This window comes from Orycteropus afer, unplaced genomic scaffold (assembly GCF_000298275.1).
Source record: "Orycteropus afer afer isolate SDZICR_OR568_19922 unplaced genomic scaffold, OryAfe1.0 scaffold00038, whole genome shotgun sequence".
Classification (NCBI taxonomy): Eukaryota; Metazoa; Chordata; class Mammalia; order Tubulidentata; family Orycteropodidae; genus Orycteropus; species Orycteropus afer.
The window spans coordinates 10,355,494-10,377,068 of record NW_006921625.1 but is presented as its reverse complement, the minus strand read 5'-3'; the positions used below and the strand labels follow the sequence as shown (position 1 = coordinate 10,377,068).

The 21,575-nt window shown below is 52.1% G+C and overlaps 2 protein-coding genes across 2 annotated transcripts in view; one reads left to right on the top strand and one right to left on the bottom strand.

Moving 5' to 3' along the window:
* Positions 1–11,601, top strand: part of DMBT1 (deleted in malignant brain tumors 1) — a 21,547-nt gene extending 9,946 nt beyond the window's left edge. The window contains exons 7-13 of the mRNA XM_007936911.1: positions 1,614–1,643; positions 1,925–2,075; positions 3,308–3,513; positions 4,917–5,098; positions 7,439–7,827; positions 9,165–9,430; positions 11,432–11,601. Of these exons, the coding sequence (XP_007935102.1) occupies positions 1,614–1,643; positions 1,925–2,075; positions 3,308–3,513; positions 4,917–5,098; positions 7,439–7,827; positions 9,165–9,430; positions 11,432–11,601 (1,394 nt within the window). The remainder of the gene's footprint in view (positions 1–1,613; positions 1,644–1,924; positions 2,076–3,307; positions 3,514–4,916; positions 5,099–7,438; positions 7,828–9,164; positions 9,431–11,431) is intronic.
* Positions 11,602–18,141: 6,540 nt separating this feature from the next.
* Positions 18,142–20,072, bottom strand: CUNH10orf120 (chromosome unknown C10orf120 homolog). Its single transcript, XM_007936910.1, has 3 exons — positions 19,885–20,072; positions 19,604–19,679; positions 18,142–18,894 (listed from the first exon to the last, which is right to left on the bottom strand). Exons 1-3 carry the CDS (start codon positions 20,070–20,072, stop codon positions 18,142–18,144), a joined length of 1,017 nt encoding a protein of 338 aa, XP_007935101.1.
* Positions 20,073–21,575: the final 1,503 nt, after the last annotated feature.

The window sequence follows — 21,575 nt, the reverse complement described above, 5'->3', positions numbered from 1 at the left end:
CCTTATTCAAGATACACTCCTTCTGGTCATCTTTTTGGGACCGACATGTCTTCTCTCTCTTTGTAGGAAACCATGAAACCACAGAAACCATACCCAGTAAGTACGGTCATTTCTGTCTAACCTCTGCTGCCTCTCCCCCTGCTCTCTCAGCTGCCATTCTGGGGGCTGCTCAGGGCATGATGCTCACCCTTTAAGTCCGCCACTGTGCCCCCTCTGAGGGGATGTGTCCCAACACAAGGGAGGCTGAACCTGTCTCTGGCTCCTCTCACCCTGTCTCTGAAAAATTTTACTCCTCTTCAGATGTTCACTCTCCATCAGAGGCCTCCGGTCTCTGTGTAGGACCCTCCTGTTCTCCCAGACCGGGGCCTGCTTCATGGCTGAGCTCAGCATGGAATGGCTTCTATTGCCTGTTCCCAAGCTGCCCTCCTGTGAGGCTGCCTGCTCTCTCTTGCCCCCTTCCCACCCTTTCTGACCCCCACCCTCACTTCCTCCTCACTGCCCAGCTTCCTGTCACGTGGCTCCTGGCTGCCCTGTCCCATGCATTCTGCACAATACAGCCAGAGTCACCTGTGTGCAAAGCAGAGGTCAACCTGACCTCGTCACTCTCTGAGTGTTTCTCCGTGGTCTTCTGAGGGAAAACCCCTACTCCATAGTCAGGCCTTTGAACCAGTCCATTCCGGTTCGACCCCCTGCTGAAAATTTGCGTTGCCACCCCAGCTCCAGATGGCCTGACCCAGAACCTGCATTTTAGCAGGATCTCCGATGATTGTTGTAGATCTTGTGACAGATCCCGTTAAATGCAGGTTCTGGGCCAGTCCATCTGGAGCTGGGGTGGAAGTGAGACTTCTCAGTCGGGGGTTGAACCAGAACAAACTGGTTCAGAGCCCTGTCGCTAACACAATTCCACTCCGTGTCGCAGAGCTCCCTCTCCCCTTCCCCTCCCTGCTCCGTCCATACCTGTGCCAGGTGCCCTGCTGCCCTGGTCCCTTTGCACACGCTCTTTCCTCAGCCTGGAATACTGGAACACCCGTCTACCTTTCTGCCAGACCCTCCTTGGTCACCTAACCCCCACTCCCCTCCTCGTCTGAGCTCTTCTTACCTGCTTCCCTCCACGGGCCCCATCACGCTGCACGGACCTGCCTCTCTGGTCCTCTCTGCAGGCTGTGAGCCTCCCGTAGCCCAGCGGGCATAGTGCCTGGCACACAGCCAGCAAGCACTCACCAGTTGCATCCGATGGATGATGAAAAACTGATCATTACTTTTAACAGACTTTCTTTTATATTGTTTTAAAGACATATATAACATATCATTTACCAATTCAAGATTTTTCACGATTCAGTTACAGTAACGACATGCAACCATTGCCAATATCCATTTAGACTTTATTTTCCAAAGCGGTTTTAGGTCGGTCAAACACTTGCTCAGGAAGCACAGAGAATTCCTACAGACTGGTCTCACGCCTGAACAAAATGTGTCCCATTCACGTCCTGCGTTTCCAGTGGTGCATCCGTCACAGTGACGAACCACTGCCGATGCCTCCTGGGTAGCGCACGTCCGCGATTCACATGAGGGTTCGCGCTCTGCTGATTCCCGTTTCTTATCTTTGTCCACAGCTCCCGTTTACAACAGCAGCCGCCCAACCAGTAAGTTGCGATCCCTTCTGAGTGTGTGGCCAACATCCCCGGAAATGCTCTTTCCCTCGGTGACGGTGACACTGTGGAGGGACAGTGAGAATGCTGGGGGGTAGCCTCCCCTATGGAAGGGGGTCCCCCTCATCCCATGCCACCCCCTTTTAAGAGATCGTGTGAGGTCCCAGACAGGCCTCTCTCATTTCTGTTGGGGTTCTGTCTTCGAAATTGTTTACAGAAACGTCCCCAGGGGACTTGCAGCTTGACTTAGCGGCAATTTGATTTTGTTCTAACAGCAAATTATTCCTGCGGAGGCTTCCTATCCCAAAGCTCTGGACAGTTTTCTAGCCCCTTCTATCCCGAAAACTATCCGAACAATGCCAGGTGTGTCTGGGACATTGAAGTCCAGAACAACTACCGTGTGACCGTCATCTTCAGAGATGTCCAGTAAGTGTGCCAGGGCAGAAAGCAGAGGGACCACTTAGGCATTTGAAAAGGGAATAAGTGGTCATTAGAATGTCACAAGAGATGTCTGTCAGTTGGCGTTTTTTATTATGGGTTCAATTTTAGCCTAGCACAGGGACAATCCATGGGGTAGGGTAGGGACAGGAGCCCTGGAGGGAACAAAAGCCCTGGTTTCAAGTCCCAACTCTGTCACTAATTTGAGGTGTGGTCACAGGAAGTCACTCCCTAGAGTAGGTGGGTCCGTCGCCTTGGGATAGGTGTTCTGTGTGTAGGTCTTTCTGCTGTTGGGCTGAGAGCCAATCCATACGGGGCCCAGTTCTACTCTGACTACATGGGGTTGCTGTGAGTTGGAATCAACTCAACAGTGACTGGTTCCCCCCAATACACACACACACAGTTAATTATTCCATTTGATTCTTTGATTCTCGCAATAGCCAAGGCATGAATGGGTCACTTAGCCTTTGTAAATACCTGAGTTTTGGAGAAGTTCAGTGCATTGCCTACACCAATTCGTTCCATTCTTTCCATCACTAGGGACTCATGCGTTTTAGGCAGTGTATGTTCCCTTCCTCTCAAGGGGTACTGTATTTTTAAACGAATAACACATGCCTTCTACCTCTCCCCCCGACCCCCAGGTATTTTGTAAATGCACTATGCTTTTTTTTTAACAGCAAAATGTAAAAAAAAAAAAAGGCATAGCAACACTTACAAAAATGCCTCCAGTAAGGAGGGAGTGATTGGCAAACAACATAGAAGACACGTGTGATTGTTATTCACACAAAAGTTCAGTAGAGGGCTGTCAGGAGAGAGGATGTCCAATTCATATGTGTGACCCCAAAGGCAGGGCCAGAAACCATGTGTGCAGGTCACGGAAATGAAACCCCACTCAATGTGAGCCTGTCTATTACCTGGGTGGTGCAAATGGTGCAGTGCCCAGCTACTAACCAAAGGTTGGAAGTTTGAATCTAGCCAGCAGTGCCTTGGACAAGAAACCTGGCAATATCCTTCTGAAAGGTCCCAGCCACTGAAAACCCCATGGGGTTGGGGCTTTACTCTGACACAGGTGGTCGCCATAAATCAGAACCGACTCAATGGCAGCTGGTTTGGTTTTTTGGGGTTTATTACCTTCATTTGTTCACTTACCAACTTTGCCAGGGAAGGTGGGCCCCCTCCTTGAGGCCTGACCCTCAGCTCCACTGCTGGTGTCCCCGCAGGCTGGAAGGTGGCTGCCGCTATGACTACATCGAAGTCTTTGACGGCCCCTACCACAGCTCCCCGCTCATCGCCCGGGTTTGTGACGGCAGCGGCTCCTTCACTTCCTCTTCGAACTTCATGTCTGTCCGCTTTGTCAGTGACGGCAGCGTCACGAGGAGAGGCTTCCGGGCCGAGTATTACTCGAGCCCCTCCGACGACAGCACCAGTGAGTCGCCCTGTGCTGGAGCTTGGCAGCGCGGGCCAGGTCACTGACAGCCTGTGCTGCCTGGCCGGCTGGGCGTTGAAAAGGAAGGAGCTCAAAGGGGCCATCAGCAGTGGGGCTTGGAATCTGGCTGTCCAGAAACCAGGTCAAGAGCCACAAAGGGCTGACGGTGGTCTGTTGGGTCACCGTGTGAGCAGACACTAAGTAGAAGGTGTGAGGTGATGTTTTCAGCAACAGGAAAAAATATTTTGCAATGTGTGGCACTCACAGGACTCTGTCTGCAGTTGGCCAGCGGAGGAGGGGCAGACTGGAGAACTGGCAATTGTTTCGGAGGACTGTCAGGGATCTGTGTGACTCGTTACTTCTCACGGTTGGCTTCCTTTCACAGAAACAGACGAGGATGGCAGCAGCCCTGTTTACTCTGGGCTAGTCAGAGCCACCCAGCCCTTGTTCCCTCATGGCAGCTCCGTTACCAGACACACTGGCTGCAACATGCTCGCAGGAAGGGCATGTAGCTGAGAGATGAGGGAAAGGGGTGAAGGACGCTTACTCTGGAGGGAGGAGGGCTCAGGAGAGACAAAGAGGGAGACAGAGAGGGAAGGAGGGAGGGGGAGAGGGGAGGGCAGAAGGGAGGGATGAGGAGGAGCGCGTGGGGCCCCTCTCCTGTATATGGAAAGGGAGCAGCAGGTGTGAGCCATATAGACGTCACTCAGGGTCGTGGAAGGAACATGGAGCTTGGGTCACACAGCTTTGGGTCAAATCCTGACAGTGCCTGCGATGGGTTACTACTGTCTCTGAGCCTCAGTTTCCCTATTAGCTGGCAGGGCTGCTGGGGGACTCAGTGAGAAGTGGATGAGATCTGTGGTAACCTTCCTCCTGGTTCCGAGCACACAGAGCAAGGACCTGTGTGTAGAAATTGCATTTGAACCCTTCAAAGCTGTCTGAGGAAGGGCAGAGCTGGCCACTCAGACCATTTAGCAGAGGCTGCGTGGTCACGTTCTGAGTTGTTCCAGGGCCTGACTCACAGACTGGCTGAAGCCTGGGTGATGGCCGAGGTCTTGTGCACAGGCAGCTTTTCACTGACTTCCCCCAGAGCTGCCTGACTCCCTGGCATGCCCACAGTCCCACTGCAGTGTTTCTTCCCTTAACGGATACCTGTAACTTGACAAGACATTCCCCTTATTTTACACCTGGCTCCATGCCTCCTCAGAAAAGCCTGAGTCCTTGGGGTCTCGTGAAGATGGGGCTGACTTGAGCCATCGGGCACCTCAGGGTTGTGTGTGGGTCTGCCTGATGGTGGCCATGTTTGTCAGCCATCGTCATCTGCCCACCTCTCTATAGGAAGAGCACCAGCAGGACTTACTGATGCTCAGGCGCTGAGTGCGTTGTCTGTCCTTGTCCTTCAGAGCTGCTGTGTCTCCCCAGCCACATGCAAGCCAGTGTGAGCAGGAGCTACCTCCAATCCCTGGGCTATTCGCCTCAGGATCTCGTCATCCCGGGCTGGACTGGGCGCCAGTGTCAACCCCAGATAACAGCAAGCCAGGTGATATTCACAATCCCCTACTCGAGCTGCGGCACCACCAAACAGGTAAGCCTGGGGCTTTCTGTTCTTGTTCCTACTGAGAGAGTTTCCTTACTGTAATAGGTGGCTTGTGTCTTGAATTCTGGGGACTCAGGAGATGGGATTATAGTATCATCAGAAGGTAATGAGTGGAAACCCATTACATGGAGTTGACTCTGACTCATAGTGACCCTATAGAGCAGAGTTGAACTTTATGGAAGCAGACTACCTCATCTTTCTCCCATGGAGCAGCTGGTGGGTTTGAACCACTGACCTTCCACTTAGGAGGTGAGTGGTTAACCACTGCGCCACGAGAGCACCTAATGAACACAAAGCAAGCTGTAGATCTGTTCTTTGGTGCCACAGCCTGGCTGAGGAGGACGAGGGTCTCTGTCCAAATCAGGAGGAAGGGAGCTCTGCAGACCAGGTTTCTGTAGGACTGCTCAGCCAAGAGTGAGCTGAGCAGGCGCCGTGCACCTCAGCAATCCTGACAGCAGCCCCAGGGGAAGCAAGGAGATCCCTAGAGATCTTACCTGTGTAATTTTTACACAAGTTGAATGCCTCAAGGGCAGGGCCAATGCCTTATTCATCTTTGTGATCCTACACTGTCCCTGGTACAATAATGGGATAAATAATACAATTATTGACACCTAATGTTGTACACAAGGAGCTCTGGTGGTGTGGTGCCTAAGGCATTGACTGATAACCAGAAGGTTGGTGGTTCAAACCCACTAGCCACTCTGTGGAAGGAAGGTGGGGGCATCTACTTCCATAAAGATTTACCACCTCAGAAACCCAAAAGGGGCCACTACGAGTCAGAATCGACTCAATGGCAGTGGGTTTAGTTTTTTTTTTTTTTTTTTTTTAATGTTGTACATAAGAAGCTCCAGTAGTATAGTAGGTAAGGCATTTGGCTACCAACAGAAGGTCAGTGGTGCAAATACACCAGCTGTTCGCCTGACTTGCAGGCCAGATGACCATGACCATAGAGCTTGCAGGGCCTTGTTTGCCTGTGTCTTCTTGGCCAGTTGGACCAAATGCTCCCTGACCTGTGCTCTATCCTCCATCATGACAGTGTTTTGCTGGGCCCCCAGGCCCTGTACCTTTCACTCATCCCACTGACAGTGATGTCGTAATTTCCAGCCTCTTTGCCGAGCCATGGACAAAGAGAGATGTTTAGACACCATCTTCCCATGAGACATTCATAGGCCACCAGGAGGGAGGTCTCATCTCTGGAAAGGCCACATTATATGGCATGAAAGACCTATGTTCTTAATAATTGGGTGCTCAAAAAAAGACCAGGTTTGGTGGTCTGATAGGACCTGGTGAGATCCCTGAGACTATGGCCTGTAGTTACTCTTCAGGACTGGAACTGAACTCACCCCTTTCCACCTGAACAATAGACAGGCATATGGGGTGAACATTTACATCAGGTAGATACACTCCTTGGAGCCATCAATCATGGGAGAACAGAAGGGCAGTGTTTGTACTGGGAGATAGCTCGGGGGACAGGAGTTCATAGGAGGGAAGGACACAACTACAGGGAGGAGATGGGAAGAGAGCTGTTACATTGTGGAGAATTGCAGTCAATGTCATGAAACAAAATGTGTATGAAGTGCTGTATGGAAAATGAATCTGCTCTGTAAACTTTTACCCAAATCACAATAGAAAGTTAAAAAAAAAAAAAAAAAAATTGGCTGCTCAGTTAAAGGCACAGGAAGAAATGGCCCCATGGCAAAAGGGGTAAAAGGGGTGGGGCAGGATGCTCCAATATTGCCACGGCTCACCCAGTGTCCATCTGAGTCTCTGAGAAGTCCCTACCCTGGAGGTCAGGGGCAGGCAACAGTTGTAACTCCTGCAGCTTCAGACACCAAGCTGCAGCAGATCCCAATCAAATAACATACAATGAGCACTGACTTCACCAAGCCCCCCTCTCACAAGTATGGGACTGCCTCCCACTGGGCTCCCCCAGAACCTCTCAACAGCACTGAGAATGAACCAGAACAAGCAAAAGAAGCCCTGAGCCATGGAGTCAAACTCAGTTTAGTCACAAAGCAGGACAGGGGTTATCCAGATCCACCCACACCTTGCCACCAAGAGGAGCACCCAGGACACCCCAACATCTGATCCACACCATGGTCTCCCATCGTAGAGCAGAGGAAGTGATACATGTAAAGGAGAGAGTCTTTCAGTTAGGCTGGATGTTTGGCCTGGCTATGACAGTAGGCATGTGCCATCTTTGTTGGAGCTAGGAGGGTTTGGGGAGTGTCATTGGGCCCCTTTCCTCTCGTTTGTACCCACATCAGCAATGTGATTCCTTAGCAAGTGGCATTCGCCTGACTCCACTCTCCTGCCTTCGTCTCCTAGGTAGACAATGATACCATCTCCTACTCCAACTTCCTGAAAGCAACCACGCCAAGTGGCATCATCAAAAGGAAGAAGGACCTGCACATTCATGTCATCTGCAGAATGCTGAAGGACACCTGGGTTGACACAATGTACATTGCTAATGACACCATTGAGGTCAAGGAAATCCAATATGGCAATTTCGACGTGAACATCTCCTTTTATACATCCCCTTCATTCTCCTATCCTGTGACGAGCTCCCCATACTATGTGGACTTGAACCAGGATTTATACCTTCAGGCAGAAATCCATCATTCTGATTCCTCCCTGGCCTTGTTTGTGGACACCTGTGTGGCATCGCCATATCCCAATGACTTTACATCTCTGACTTATGACCTAATCAGGAGTGGGTAAGGAATGTTCTTATGGAGTGGACTTAGATCTTTACCCAGTGACTCAAACTTGAGTAGACTTGGGGCTTGAGGGCTGGGGATTCTAGTTAATTGAACTGCCCAGCAGCCCAGTCTTAGCCAGATGCCCTTTCACCAAAGTAACACGCTATGGCTCTCACCTTTTGAAGCTCTTTTGTGCTCTGTTCTGACCACATCCCTGATTACAAGGGCTTCATCTCTGATTAATGAAGAGGGAAACAAGTATCTGGGGAATTGAAGGACTCCCCTCACACACACTCCAGTGGTCACCAGCAGATTAGCTAAAAAACTGGGATTAGATCCCAAGTGACCAAACCCCAGCCATGCCTTATGTTAAAAAGCTGTGTGTGGAGTGGAAAAAGCACTGGTGATGGAGTTGAGCAGACCAAGATTGAAAGGCCAGCTTGGCCACATACTAGCTGCATGACTCTGAGCCATAGTATTGTCACCTATCAAGTGGGGTCATCATGCCCACATCATAAAGTTGTTGGGAGAATGAAGGAGTAGATGCCCCTCACCCCAGCACAGCATGCACAGCAGGTGGTCTTCAAGGAATGTTCTATCACAAGTGGTAGGAGGTCATCTGGGCTTCCATTGGCCCAAGGAAAGTGATTCTCAGACTCTGTGGTTCCCATCAAGCTCAGAAGGCATGGAGGTGAGGCAGTAGTGCCCAGGAGGGGCTCAGTGGCATCCAGGCTAGGCTGCACTACCACAGGCCAGCTTCCTTGGATGACAGAACTCTGCTTAGGTGACCACTGACTCTTCTGAATTCATGAAGGGGTCCTAAGAACCCAAGGGGAGTAACTGCTGATCCTCACTCTCTGGTCTCTATGCTGGCACGTAGACCTTGTCTTGGCTTATACTAGACCTCAGCCCCTCAGCGGCAATGGCCCCACAAGAGAAGTCACACTAACATGGTTGTAGCCAGCTATCTGAAAGGGCTCTGCTGTTGGGGGCGGGAGTTAAATGGCACCCATCCCTGAGAGACTGACTCTGGACAGCACCTCTGTCCAAGCACGTTTGGATGGATGTGCGTTAGTCCCTTCAGGAAACAGGTGATGAGGTGCACCTCGTTCACAGTCTAGGCACAGGTAGCCCTTAGCAGCGAAAATGGGGGAGAGAAGGCAACCAGACCCTTTTCTACAAATAGTAGTGACTTATGGATTTATGTCAAGCAGAGGACTGAAATAGATGCAATGAGGGCATGATTTCTTCTTTCCAACACAAAGGTTCACAATTCTAGGATCTATGTGTATCTCCAAAGCCAAATGCACTGCCATTGAGTGGCTCTAACGGCTGCTCTTCTCTTCTTCCAGGTGTGTGAAAGACGAAACGTACCGATCCTACTCCCAGCCGGCCCCGGGCATTGCTCGCTTCCGATTCAGCTCCTTTCACTTCCTCAACCGCTTCCCCTCCGTGTACCTGCAGTGTCAGATGGTGGTGTGCAGGGCCTACGACTACTCCTCACGGTGCTATAGGGGTTGTGTGGTGAGGTCCAAGAGGGGCGTGGGCGCCTACCAGGAGAAGGTAGATGTCATCCTGGGCCCCATCCGGCTGCAGGCCCCAGAGAAGCGGAGTCTGGGTGAGTGGTTGCCCTCTGAGCCCACTGCCCACCAGGCCCAGCCCCATGAGCCCTAAAGGGGTTTGGAATGTCTCCACTGGTTTCCTGTTTCGACCCAAATTGCGTGCCCACTTGTGCTAGGCCTGGCCATGCAGAGTTGAATGAGACACGGGTCCCGTCTTCCCTGGGGGCTCTTGATCTGTGGGGCCATGTAGAGCGTTTGGTCAGGAGAGAGCTGTCCCGGGAGGCAGATGGCCCTGATGCCCTCACCCTGTGCACTCTGAACTCCCAGGACCTCACACTCCTCATCTATGTAATAAAAGGGCCAATACTTACCTCCAAGCACTGTTCAGCAGATTATATATTTCAAATTCTCACAGCCTCCAGACTTTCTGGAGCCACAAGGAATGGGTGAACCCCTGGGACTATTGCCCTGAGATCATCTTTAAAACTTAAACTAAAAACATCCTCTGAAGTCTCCTTAAAAACAAACAATAATTTGGCTAAACTAGTGAAAAGCTGTCTGCCCTCTATGGAGCATCTATGGCAGCGCTCTCTCCTGCACGCCCCGTATCAAGATGGTCCCCACATCCCCTTTCCTCACTGATTCACGCATTCAGTCATATTTACTGTAAGCCTAGTATGTGCGAAAAAGAACCCTACTGCCATTGAGTCCATTCCGACTCACAGCGCCCCTAGAGGACAGAGTAGAACTGCCCCTTAGGGTTTCCGAAGCTGAAGGAAGGTTGAGCATTCCTACTTCCGTAGTGAAACTGCCTCGGAAACCCAAGGAGGGGTCGCTATGAGTCGGGGCCGACCCAATGGCACATAACAACAACAACAACAAATCTTTACAGAAGCAGACTGCCTCATCTTTCTCCCACAGAGCAGATGGTAGGTTTGAACTGCTGACCTTTTGGTTAGCAACCAAATGCTTTAACCACTATGCCACCAGAGCTCCCTAACATGTGCTAGGGTGGTATGAATGGTTAACACACATGACTGCTACTGAAAGGTTGGCAGTTCAAATCCAGCTAGAGGCCCCTTGGAAGGAAGGCCTTGAGATCCACCTCTGAAAACCCAGCCATGGAAAACTCTCCGGAGCACAGTTCTCTGACACACATGCGGTCGCCGCGAATCAGAAGGCAACAGCCAGGCAGAGCCAGATACCACCCCTGCCCTCGCGGCGCTCACACTCCAGTGGGGAGGGAAAGCAGTGGCTGTGGGTCACCTCGCTTTACTGCGCTTCGCAGATGCAGATGTTGCGTGCTTTGCAAATTGAAGGTTTGTGGGAACGCTGCACGGAGCAAGTCCATCAGCCCTATTTCTGCCACAGCACATGCTCACTTCCTGTCTCTGTGTCCCATTTTGGCCATTCTCACAACATTTCCAACGTTTTCACATACCGCGGCACACTTAACAGACTTCAGTCTAGGGTGAATGGAACTTTGATACCCACTGGGAAACCAAACAAATCGTGTGACTTGCTTTACTGAGACGTCCACTTGTTGTGTTGTGGTCTGTAACCACACCTGGAATGTCTGCGAGGTTTGCCTGTAGGGTCGTGTGTCCCATGGGGTGGGAGCGCTGGAGGAGAAGGCAGCAGAAAAGCGGGACGGGGTGAAGGGGCAGATGGATAGTCCTCACTTCCCCCTCCTCCTACTTGCCCCACTGCCACAGTAGCCTGGCCCTGGGACCCCTTGCAATAGTTTCCCAACCAGCCTAAAATGCCTAAATCTCTCTCTCTTGTCATCCACATGGCACCACTGGGCCAGACTGGTTCTCTCAGAGACCAGCTCTGATGTTCAGCTCAGTAACCTCCCCTCCCCTCACAGCCATCTGGGGTCTTGCCTCAGTTTCCCCCTTGGGACGCCCCTCCCTCCATTACTTTTCCTCGTCTAGCCCCACTCACCAGACAAGTTCCCACCACTGTCCCCCTGACACTGGGGTACAACACTTACCCTGTGTCTCTCCCTGGCTCTTGCATCCCAATCCATTCCTGCAATCTCGTCTCCTCCCTAGACCTGTCCGTGGCTGGTGGCGACAAGCCAGTCAGCTCCCAGGGACACTATCCCAGCACAGCTGCCATTTCTGCGGGGGTCTTCTTGGTCGTGGTCCTGGTCGTGGCAGCCTTCATGCTGGGGAGGAGGGCACGCGCCACTGGTGGCCGACCTCTGAGCTATAAAATGTGAAGCCAGGAGGACACAGCGCTGGCTCTTGGACACTGGTCTCTGTGCTCGGACGCCGGAGGAAGGAAGGAAGAATTGAGCGTGCAGAACTTGGTGCCCCACAACACTCAAGCACATGGTGGGGAGGGCTGGGATGGGGTGAAGGGAGCTGGCAGCCAGGTTTTCCCAGACTCACAGGCCAGGTGCTAGGGCGAGAGGTCCCAGGTGAGCAAGTGCTAGCATCTCCAGTCCTCCACGCCATGGTGCGCCCAACCCTGTCAGCTTCAGGACTCTCTCTAGATGGGCTTTCTCTTCCAACCTTCGTGAACAAGCCTATAGAGTAAATCTGAGCTTTTTCTTCTTGGGGCAAACGGAATAAAGATGCTTTCTCAAAGCGGTGCTGATTTGGTCAGTGTGTCCCAGTGGGTCACCCAGCCTTCATGTTAGGCACACAGGGAGGGTGGGCTGTGGGAAGGAATGATAGAGACAGCAGGGGTGCTGCCCTGTGGCTTCTAGAACCTTCTAGGGAATAGAGACGCCATTCTCCCAGAGTCCGTGGGATGTTTTAATCCTGCCTGGAGCAGGAAATACAGGATGAAGGCGAGAGAAAGAGAAGGCTAACTGAGCCATCATTTTCAGTGTCCGTAATTTTAGATTAAAGATGACCACCTCCATTTCTCCCAGAACCCGTGTCTACTGGCTTTAGACATTATATCCAGACTGTGGGACAGGGAGGGTCTGGGAAAGAGCAGACTCCACGTGGCCCCTCAGGTGGGCCAGCACGAGGTCTGTTTACATGAGTTCTCCAGGGAGAAATGGGTCGACAGGTGGCCCCGAGAGCTCAAAAGGAACAAAGGGATGGGGTGGGTTCCAAGCAGGCAGTGAGTTTTCTGGGAGGAGGGAGAGAAGGCAGATCCTGGGGCCCTGGGTTAGGTACAGTGGGAATGGGAACTTTGGCAAGCTTTCCTGGCAATGCCAATGCTTGCCCCCTGAGTCAGTCTGAGGATCTAAGAGGGGGCCACTAAGATGAGCCAAACTCAGAGATTTTACTTGAGTGGGCGAGACTGGTGGGGCAGTGGAACCCCGGGGATGAGGGCATGGAGAATTCCCACAGAGAAGTGACTTAGGGCCTCAGTAAGACACGTTGAGCCACCATGGGGTATGAGGGAGCCCCTGAGTCCTGCCAGGGCCAGGGTCTCAGGGTCCCAGGGACTCCGCTGCCTTTGTGGATCAGAGTCATGGGGCTTTCCACTCTCCCTGTGGTCACCGCCCATATTCACTGTTGCCCTCCTAGGCTGGGGAAGTGAGGGAAAGCCTCCAGGGTCCCCTGTGACCACCAGGCTGCCCTGAGGAAAGCAACGAGGGAATGGAACGCAAGGACCTGGCCAGGGCCGGAGGGCTCCGGGCAGATGGGGAGAAGTGACAGTCTGGAGCTGGCGTTCAGAATTTGCAGTAGACATCGCAGGAGGAAAATACCACAACAGATAACCGAGAACTGCAACGAGGAGCAGAGTCCCGGGACCCAGAAATGGCCCTGAGTCCATTCATTCACTCATTCATTCAAATGGTGCTTGCTTCAAGCATTGGGCCCTGTGGGAGCAGAGAGGAGTCACAATGGCCCTCTGGTTATCAAGGGCAGGCTTGGCGCTCCTGACTCCCCTCTAGATCCTCTTTCACCTGAGGCTGGAAGCCAGGAACCAGGCACCTCTCACAGATCGACACTTGCTCTCGGCCACAGGCTTTTAGCTGCCCTCCATGGGAGGAGGCAATGGCCCTCTCCTCAGCCCAGGGCCGTGCTCCCGGCAGGTGCTCCATGGCTGTCTGTTCAAGGAACAGGTGTGCATGGGGCTAGGTGGGAACCGGGCTTCTCTCGCCCCAACCGGTTAGCGCGCAGTGGCTGTCAGCACCACCAGCTGGCACAGGGGGACCTGTGCATCTCAGGGGAAGAGGGTGCCACCAGATGGGCCGAACCAACATCCCCTGCAGGTGTGGAGGCAGGTAGACAGCGGCCAACAGGACGCTGGCAGGGCGGCAACTCTTGGGGCAGATGAGTCTGTGTGAGAGGAGACCCCGGCGGCAGGAGGCAGGCGGAGGCAGCAGGTGCGGCCCCTGGGGCAGGGAATGCCCAGGGCCACGGCTTTGGATGAGGCTGTGAGCAAGGCCGAACCCTGGGCATGCAGGACGCGGGCACCGACACGGCGGGTGTGGGGGTGCACTGTGGGGGCCGCGCCGCCCTCTGCACTTCTCCCCTCGACGCCGGGACTCCAGGACTTGCTCAGAGCTGCAGACCGCCTCCGGCTGTCAAGTGACCCTCCCTCAGTGGAATGACTGACACCCAGAGGCTACGCCCCAAGGGTCAGGGCACAGCAGGCTGGGTCGCATGGCATCTGTTCTGAGTTGTGCCACCTTTTCCCTTCTGGGAACAGAGCCGGACCTCAGTGCCCTCCCCCCAAGACCAGCCTCTCTGTCCACTCACCTTCCTGCCACTCCACTTGCAGACACTAGAGGGTGTGGGGCCCAAGCCCTGTGCCCTTTTGGGCCTGGTTGGTGGTGTTACGTGCAGACCCGACTCATAGCGACTCCTCCTTGGGTTTCTGAGGCAGTATCACTACGGAAGTAGTCTGCCCCATCTTCCTTCCAAGGAGTGGCTGGTGGGTTTGAACTGCCAGCTGTGGGTTCCTTTTAGGCGCCGGTAGTAATCTGTCCCAAGGAGCCCTGGTGGCACAACGGTTAAGAGCTCAGCTGCTAACGGAAAAGTTGGTGGTTCCAACTCAGCTCCCAGCGACCCACTGGCTCTGCAGGAGAGAGAGCTGGCAATCTGCTCCCTAAAGATTACTGCCTGGAAAACCCCGTGGGGCAGCTCTACTCTGTCGCCCGGGGTCACTGCCAGTCAAAAGCAATAGGTAGCATCCAACACCACCAGTCACGTAGGAAGCTGTTCCACAGCTTTTGCACTCAGCCGCTAAATGAAGGTTGGAGGTAGCTCGGCAGAAATGCTGGCAGGATACGTCTGACAAACCCGCCACAGAAACCCTGTGGGGCACAGTTCTAAGGTGACACACATGAGGAGCCAGGCACCAGCCTCCCTGCCTCCCGTGCCCCAGTAAATTTTAGCTATAATGAAGAACTCTTGTAAAAGCCTGGCACTGTCCTGCTTCCCTTTAAAGAAACCGAATTTTATCCTGGTCTCCAACAGTGCTATTACTCAGCTCCCTCTTCTCCCCGCCCGTACCCCAGGCTGCAGGCTGCCCAGGGACCCCTGGAGCCCCTGCCTCTCCCTGCTTGTCAAGGACCCTGCAGTGGTCAGCACAGAACCCTGCAGAAAGCGGGGACTCAGAGTCCTGATTCGATTTGCTGGCCTCCAGTGATTCCCAGCACACGCCAGTCAGGGTGGCTCCAGCCCAGGGCCGTTTGTTCCAGAGGCAGTGGCCTTGACCCCAGCGTCTTCCCTTGATGGATGATGTTTGGCCTGGGACCCACAGCATCAGTGTGCATGTGCTTGGAGAGGCTCCCTCTTCTTGCCCAGAGAGCCTGGTGGTATAATTTCCCAACACAGCACTGCCCACAGTTCACCAGGACAGGGACAAATGCACAGGGGGAGCTTGGCAGAAATCCCCACGGTCGCCACTTTGTTGAAATGTACTCATTACCTTTACATTGAGGGCCCTTGGTGGCGCAGTGGTTAAGCACTTGGCTGCAAACCAAACGCTTGGCAGTTTGAACTCGCCAGCCGTTTGGTGGGAGAGAGATGAGACAGTGTGCTCCTATGAAGATTTACAGCCATGGAAACCCTGTGGGGCAGGTCTGCTCTATCCTACAGGGTCACTGGGAGTGGGATTGACTGGATGGCAGTGGTAGTAGAGGTAACATTATACACCATGGGAAGCAGCTGGTTTCAGCCGGTTTGGTGGGTAGCATTACCTAGGCGAGGAGAGACCCCACAAGTGCCCCCAGGCTTTGATGTGAGCAGTGCCCACCTTAAACCCAGGTGGGCCATGGTGGTTGTGCCAGGTTGGCTCTGACTCTAGGGGCACAGCGGGGTAAAGGCACTCAGGTGCTGGTTTGGAACAGATCAAAGCGGTCACTCAGGATGTGGGGCTGTGGTGAGAAGACCCTATGGAGTGGCACCTAGTGGGTGGGTCAGAGCCTGGTGGCATGTGAAGGGCCCCCTTCCATGCCTCCCTGTGGGTCCCCTCAGGCTCTGTCCCCCCTGCCTCTAGAGCGAGGCAAATTCTGACCCAATCAGCTCTGCCTGTGGTTTGCAATGGCAGGAGCTGAGCCACCCATTCCCCTGAGGTGCTGAGTCATAGTGTGGAGACAGTGAGCTGCAGATGGTGGGTGCCGAGGAGGGAGCAGCACCACAGGGCTGCCCCCCAAAGGACTCCAGGAGATCCTGCACAGAGAGGGAGAACAATGTGGAGCAAAACTCAAAGTCATAAAAAAGGACCAGGTATGCTGGTCTGATAGAGCCTGGTGAGACCCCTGAGACTATGGTCCCTAGTTACCCTTCAGATCTAGAACTGAACTCACTCCTGTGGCTTCCAGGCAAACAATAGACAGGCATATGGGCTGAACATTGACATCACGTAGATACACTCCTTGGAGCTTGGGAAAACAGAAGGGCAGTGTTTGCACAGGGAGATAGCGGGGGGAGGGACAGGGGTGCATGGGAGGGAAGGACACAGGGAAGAGGTAACTATGGGGAGGAAGTGGGAAGAGAGATGACCTACAACAAATGTATGTTCATTTAACAGTTTGTTACACACTGAAAATTGCAATGAACATTTTTATCCTTAAGATACTTATAATTCAGTTGGGGGCCTGTTTTAATTCTTTAGTGCCATGCTAACAGAAGATACCACAAATGGGTAGCTTTAACAAACAGGAGTTTATTCTCTTGCAGTTTAGGAGGCTAGAAGTCCGAGTTCCAAGTGCCAGCTCTAGGGGGCGGGTGAAGGCCACTTGACCTTGGGCTTCAGCTCTCTCTACTTCTTGCTCCCAGCCTACTGAAGCTGGAGGCTTCTCTTAACTCATGCAGTTGCTGGCTACTGAAGCTGACAAACCTAAGGTTAACAAATAAAATGGTACAGTCCCAAGACTACCAAACAACACTGCAGGTCACCAGTTCAAGTCCAGAGACAGTCCCAAGATCGGCAGGAAACACAGTAGGCTGCTGAATGAAGACTCAGCTACATGCAGGGTCCAAATGTGCCAAAAAGCTCAAAGACTGTTCCCAATGCTTCTCCTTATATGCTGGAAGCAGATCACATCCCTAAGGCAGATGCACGTTGTTGTTGTTATTTGCCATCGAGTCAGCCCCGACTCATAGCGACCCCTCCTTGGGTTTCCGAGGCAGTATCACTACGGAAGTGGGAATGCCCAACCTTCCTTCCGAGGAGTGGCTGGTGGGTTTGAACCGCCAGCCTTCTGGTTAGCAGTCAAGTGCCTTAGGCACTATGCTACCAGAGCTCCTTAAGGCAGCTGCATAGGCAGAGCCTAAAGGGTGTGGCAATTATTGACCTCAGAGACCCTTGACACCTCTTTCTGACAAGCCCCCAAAAGTGTGCATATTCCAGCTGGGCCTGCCGTGTAGCGACACAGGTGACTGGTTGGGGATGATTGTGGATGCCCTGGCTGCATCGAAGAGGCGGGCAGCATAGTGATCGGGCTAGGAACGTGCCGGTTGCCTAGTGAGGAAGTGGGGAGCAGGGAGTGGATCTTTTTTACCTGTAAGCTTGGGCAGCCTCCTCCTGGATAGGGTTTTTACCCCACCTGGGCTGTAGGCTGGTTCCAGTCCAGGATCTCGGTAGCAGATTGATTGCAACAAGGATTCCAGCTGTTTCTTCCTCTCTCTGTCCCTGCCCTTTACAATATGATTTTGCAACTCCTCTCATCAAGAGATGAGATCCATCTCCTCACCACCTGGGCTGGCCTTTGACTTTCTTTAGCCAACTGTACGTAGCAGAAGTGATGGTACACCAGTTCCAAGCCTTAGCATCAAGAGACCTTGTAAACTTCTCCTCACTCTCTTAGACCCTGCAATGACTATACAAATAAGCCCAGGATGGCCTCCTGGAAGCCTGTGGCCCACGCACCCCCATCAACCTAGCTGATAGTCAACCAGAGAGCCACTTAACTGATCAGCACTTGGCTTCAGATATCTGAGGGAGTTTGGCTAGGACCAGAACCACCCCAGTGAGCCCAGCCTAAATTGCTAATGCAGAATCCTAAGCTAGATTAATGGTTGTTGTTTTAAGCCATTAAGTTTTGGGGCGATTTGTTTCACAACAACAGGTAACTGATCTAGGCTCCAATAGGAGTGGGACATGAAGGGGAGTCTGACATCCAGGGAAGCTCCAGGCTAAGGATGAGGGTGGGAGCTGAGAACCAAGAGTTGCGTAAAACCAGGAAATCTCAGTAGCTAGGTCTTACCCTGAGGAGCCCCGGAGGTCCAGCACAGGATGCCAAGATCCTAACAGAAGAGGGGCTGGGGAGAAGCCTGGATAGAGCTGGCAGGACTAGTGCGAACCAGGACGCTTGGTTAGCCTGGGCAATCAACACACTTTAATAATGGTGAGAAACAGCTTTGCGCCTGTGCTCATCCCAGATGCGCCGTCTTCTCAGGGGGCAGGCCTTCATCGCGTCACTGGGGCGGACTCCCCGCGATAAAAAATCTTGGTTCATTAGCATCAGATCTCCAGGGAATTCAGAAAAATGAAACAGGCACCTGTTCGTTGGGCCCGTGATGCACCGCTCCAGCTTCATCGTGGGGAGGAATGGTCTCCGTTCATTTATGTTACATACTAAGCTCTTTTTCTGTTCTTCTGACTTGAAAATGACATCCATTTTTATCTCATGTCTTTCTGTGGCTTTCCTCTCTGTCCCTTTCTCCTCCTGCTCGTTACTCGCACAATAACTCACGTCAAAGTCATTCCCCTCTTCTCTGGCCGTGTCTTTTGCCACAGGGCCCACGCCCGCTCCTGACCAAAATGAAGAGTTCCCAAACCTCTCCACGTTGGGTGAAACCTGCCTGTTTCTCAGGGCACGAGCAAACTGCATCCTGTCGATGTGCTTGCTGATGTTGGTCTTCTCTCGCTGTGGCATTTTAAACTTCTCTGGGGGCACAATCACCTTTGCCGTCCATATTTTTTCCAAGGGTCCACAGACAGGGCAAGGACATGAGTTTTGTCTTTTATATTCAATCACCCGTTTGTAGTCTGAGGACAGCAGCTGGAGCTCCTTGAGCATCTTCCGTTCTTCCTCTTGCTTAGAAGCCAAGAACTTTCTTGCTGCTATGGTGTGAACACCACCTAGACGCTGGCAATGGGAAGGAGATTGTTAAAGTTGCAATGACATAGGCGCAGTGGGCACCCACAGAAGAAATGGTTCTTGGCCAGTGCCCCCTCCATTGCCAAGTGTGTAGATCACCCATGCAGTGAGGAAAGAGGGTAGATCTTGGTTTCCCATTAAACTGTCTCAGTAACAAACTCTAGGCATTAACATCTCCCATCCTGGCCTATTGGCAGAGTAAGATCAAAGAATGGGGGTCGGTGGCTGTCAGAAGATTGGAAGACCAAGTGCTAACGAGCCAGCAGCCCAAGAAACTGCAGAGGGGGCGTCCAACAAGAAGAAAGGAAAGTCAGTCAGAATATTTAGCACAAGCCATCTTTTCCAGAATAACGGGGATCCGTTTTGCCAACACGATCTCTACTTCTTACCTACAATGGATTCAAAAGAATGTTCTTGACTTTGCAGGCTCACTGTGAGGCCTCAGCAAGACAGCGTATACAAGAGCAACCAGCGCATGGTTAGAGATCAAAGCGAAAGGCAGCTTCTGTCATTTGCTGTCACCAAGAGGATTTTTAAATAACAGACTTTATTGCTGTGCACGTGTGGAAACCACTCAGCCAGTATGAATCTCCTGGAGACTTCTCTGTCGACAGTGGTTTTGTAACTTCTGGCGCCCCCTAGCCTAATTGCCTGGAGTCAGTGGGGCCTTCCTAGGTGAAGACCTCAGGGCACTTACCAGGACCTCTTTTTCCAAGGGGGAGTATTTCCCTAGGGCAATGCGTGGGTCTGATTTGTAGAATTTAGTCCATATCCTGGAAGGCAGAGAGGCAGGTGCATTAGAAACGATTTCCTAGTTTTCCCACCTGGAGTGAGAAACCTCACAAAGGGTAATTCTACATCGGCCAGACTAAGACCACTGTGAACAGGGGTTTCTGCAGTCACAGGGCAGGCCACTCTACTTGGCTTCTTTGTGATAGGGATAGGGAGGAAAGAACCAGAAGTAGAGGTTACACTCACTCCAGTTGTGAAGCTGGGGAGAGGTCATCTTGGCAAAACGGATCCCTGTTATTCTGGAAAAGATGGTTTGTGCTAAGTATTCTGACTGACTTTCCTTTCTTCTTGTTGGACTCCCCCTCTGCAGTTTCTTGGGCTGCTGGCTCGTTAGCACTTGGTCTTCCACTCTTCTGAGAGCCATCGTCTCGCATTCTTTGATCGTATTCTGCCAATAGGCCAGGATGGGAGATGTTAATGCCTAGAGTTTGTTACTGAGACAGTTTAATGGGAAACCAAGGGGCAGTCACAAACATTTCTTGCATCATAACTGGCCTAGGTAGGGGCTATTGTGAGGTTTGAGTTTAAGGCATCAAATGATCCCCTAGGATAAAATGGACACGCAACACTACGCTCAAGAAGGAGAACCACTTAACTGACCCGCAGATGACGGCAGACTCATGACGCAGAATGGGCAGAGTGTGGCCAGCAAGTGATCTGACCGTGTCACCACCACTTCCAAACTCACAAGGGCTATTCAGATCTCATAGGATGGAGATTTAGCCTGCTCAAGTCTCTCTTTCATATTTGCCTGCCTCTCTAATCTTAGCCCCTCATTCTCCAACCATCCCATCCAACCTGCTTAATAACAATACTTGGCATAAGAGAGCTTCAGCTTTAGCTGAGCAAAACAAAAGGCTTAATGCAGAGGAATGATAAGGTTGACTTCCAACAGTGCTAATGTGATGTTAGGTTGAAAGGCAAGGAAAAGAAAAGCATCAGAAACAGAGTCCTGTCCTCAGGGAGGCCTGTCGGGACCACTGTTTGTAACGTGGTCCCATCCCCTGTCTTCTTCATCAAGTGCCATTTATTTCCTGCAAGCACTTCTAACAGCTGTTCTCAAGGTAGATCTTTAGCCTTTGCGTTGGTCTCACCCGGGGAGCTTCATACAATGCTGATGCCTGTGTCCCATCCCTAGAGATTCTGATGGAATAGGTCTGGGGATGGCCTGAGCATCGAGAGGCTTGGATGTTCGCTAGGTGATTCTAACCTGAAGGCCAAGTGGAGAACCACTGCCTTACGGCATCTGTAGTTACCATGTTTGCTGCTGTCTGGCTCCTCTGATTAGAGAGTAAGCTCCAACAGGCCTGGGAATTTGTTTGTATTGTTTATTGCTATTTCCCCAGACTCCAGCATGATCCCTGGCACATAACCTGTTGCCATGGAGTGGATTCCAACTCATAAAAACTCTATAGGACAGAGTGGCAATGCCCCATAGGGCTTGTAAGGCTGTCAGTCTTTATGGAGGCAAAGCCCAAACCCAACCCACTGCCTTCGAGTGGATTTGGACTCAAAGAGCCCCTAGAGGACAGAGTAGAACTGTCCCATAGGGTTTCCAAGGTGTAATCTTTATGGAAGCAGACTGCTTCATCTTTCTCCTGTGGAGAGGCTGTTGGGTTCAAACCACTGACCTTTCAGTTAGCAGCTGAGTGCATAACCACTGTACCATCAGGAGTCTTCTTCCCTGACACATAACCAAACCAAAAACAAACAAACTCATTGATGACGAATAGATTCGGACTTCGCAACCTTACAGAATAGAGTAGAACTGTCCCATAGGGTTTCCAAGGCTATAAATCTTTACAGAAGCAGACTGCCTCACCTTTCTTCCACGGAGCAGCTGATGGTTTCAAACTGCCAATCTTTTGGTTAGTAGC

Bases quoted from the DNA above. Each gene is read 5' to 3' on its own strand.
- CUNH10orf120 (XM_007936910.1), bottom strand. From the start codon at position 20,072: ATGCGAGACGATGGCTCTCAGAAGAGTGGAAGACCAAGTGCTAACGAG. The intron at 19,680-19,884 runs GTGAGTGTAACC...TCTGCCTTCCAG, and splicing joins TCCCCAGCTTCACAACTGGA to GATATGGACTAAATTCTACA. The intron at 18,895-19,603 runs GTAAGTGCCCTG...TCCCATTGCCAG, and splicing joins CCTTGGAAAAAGAGGTCCTG to CGTCTAGGTGGTGTTCACAC.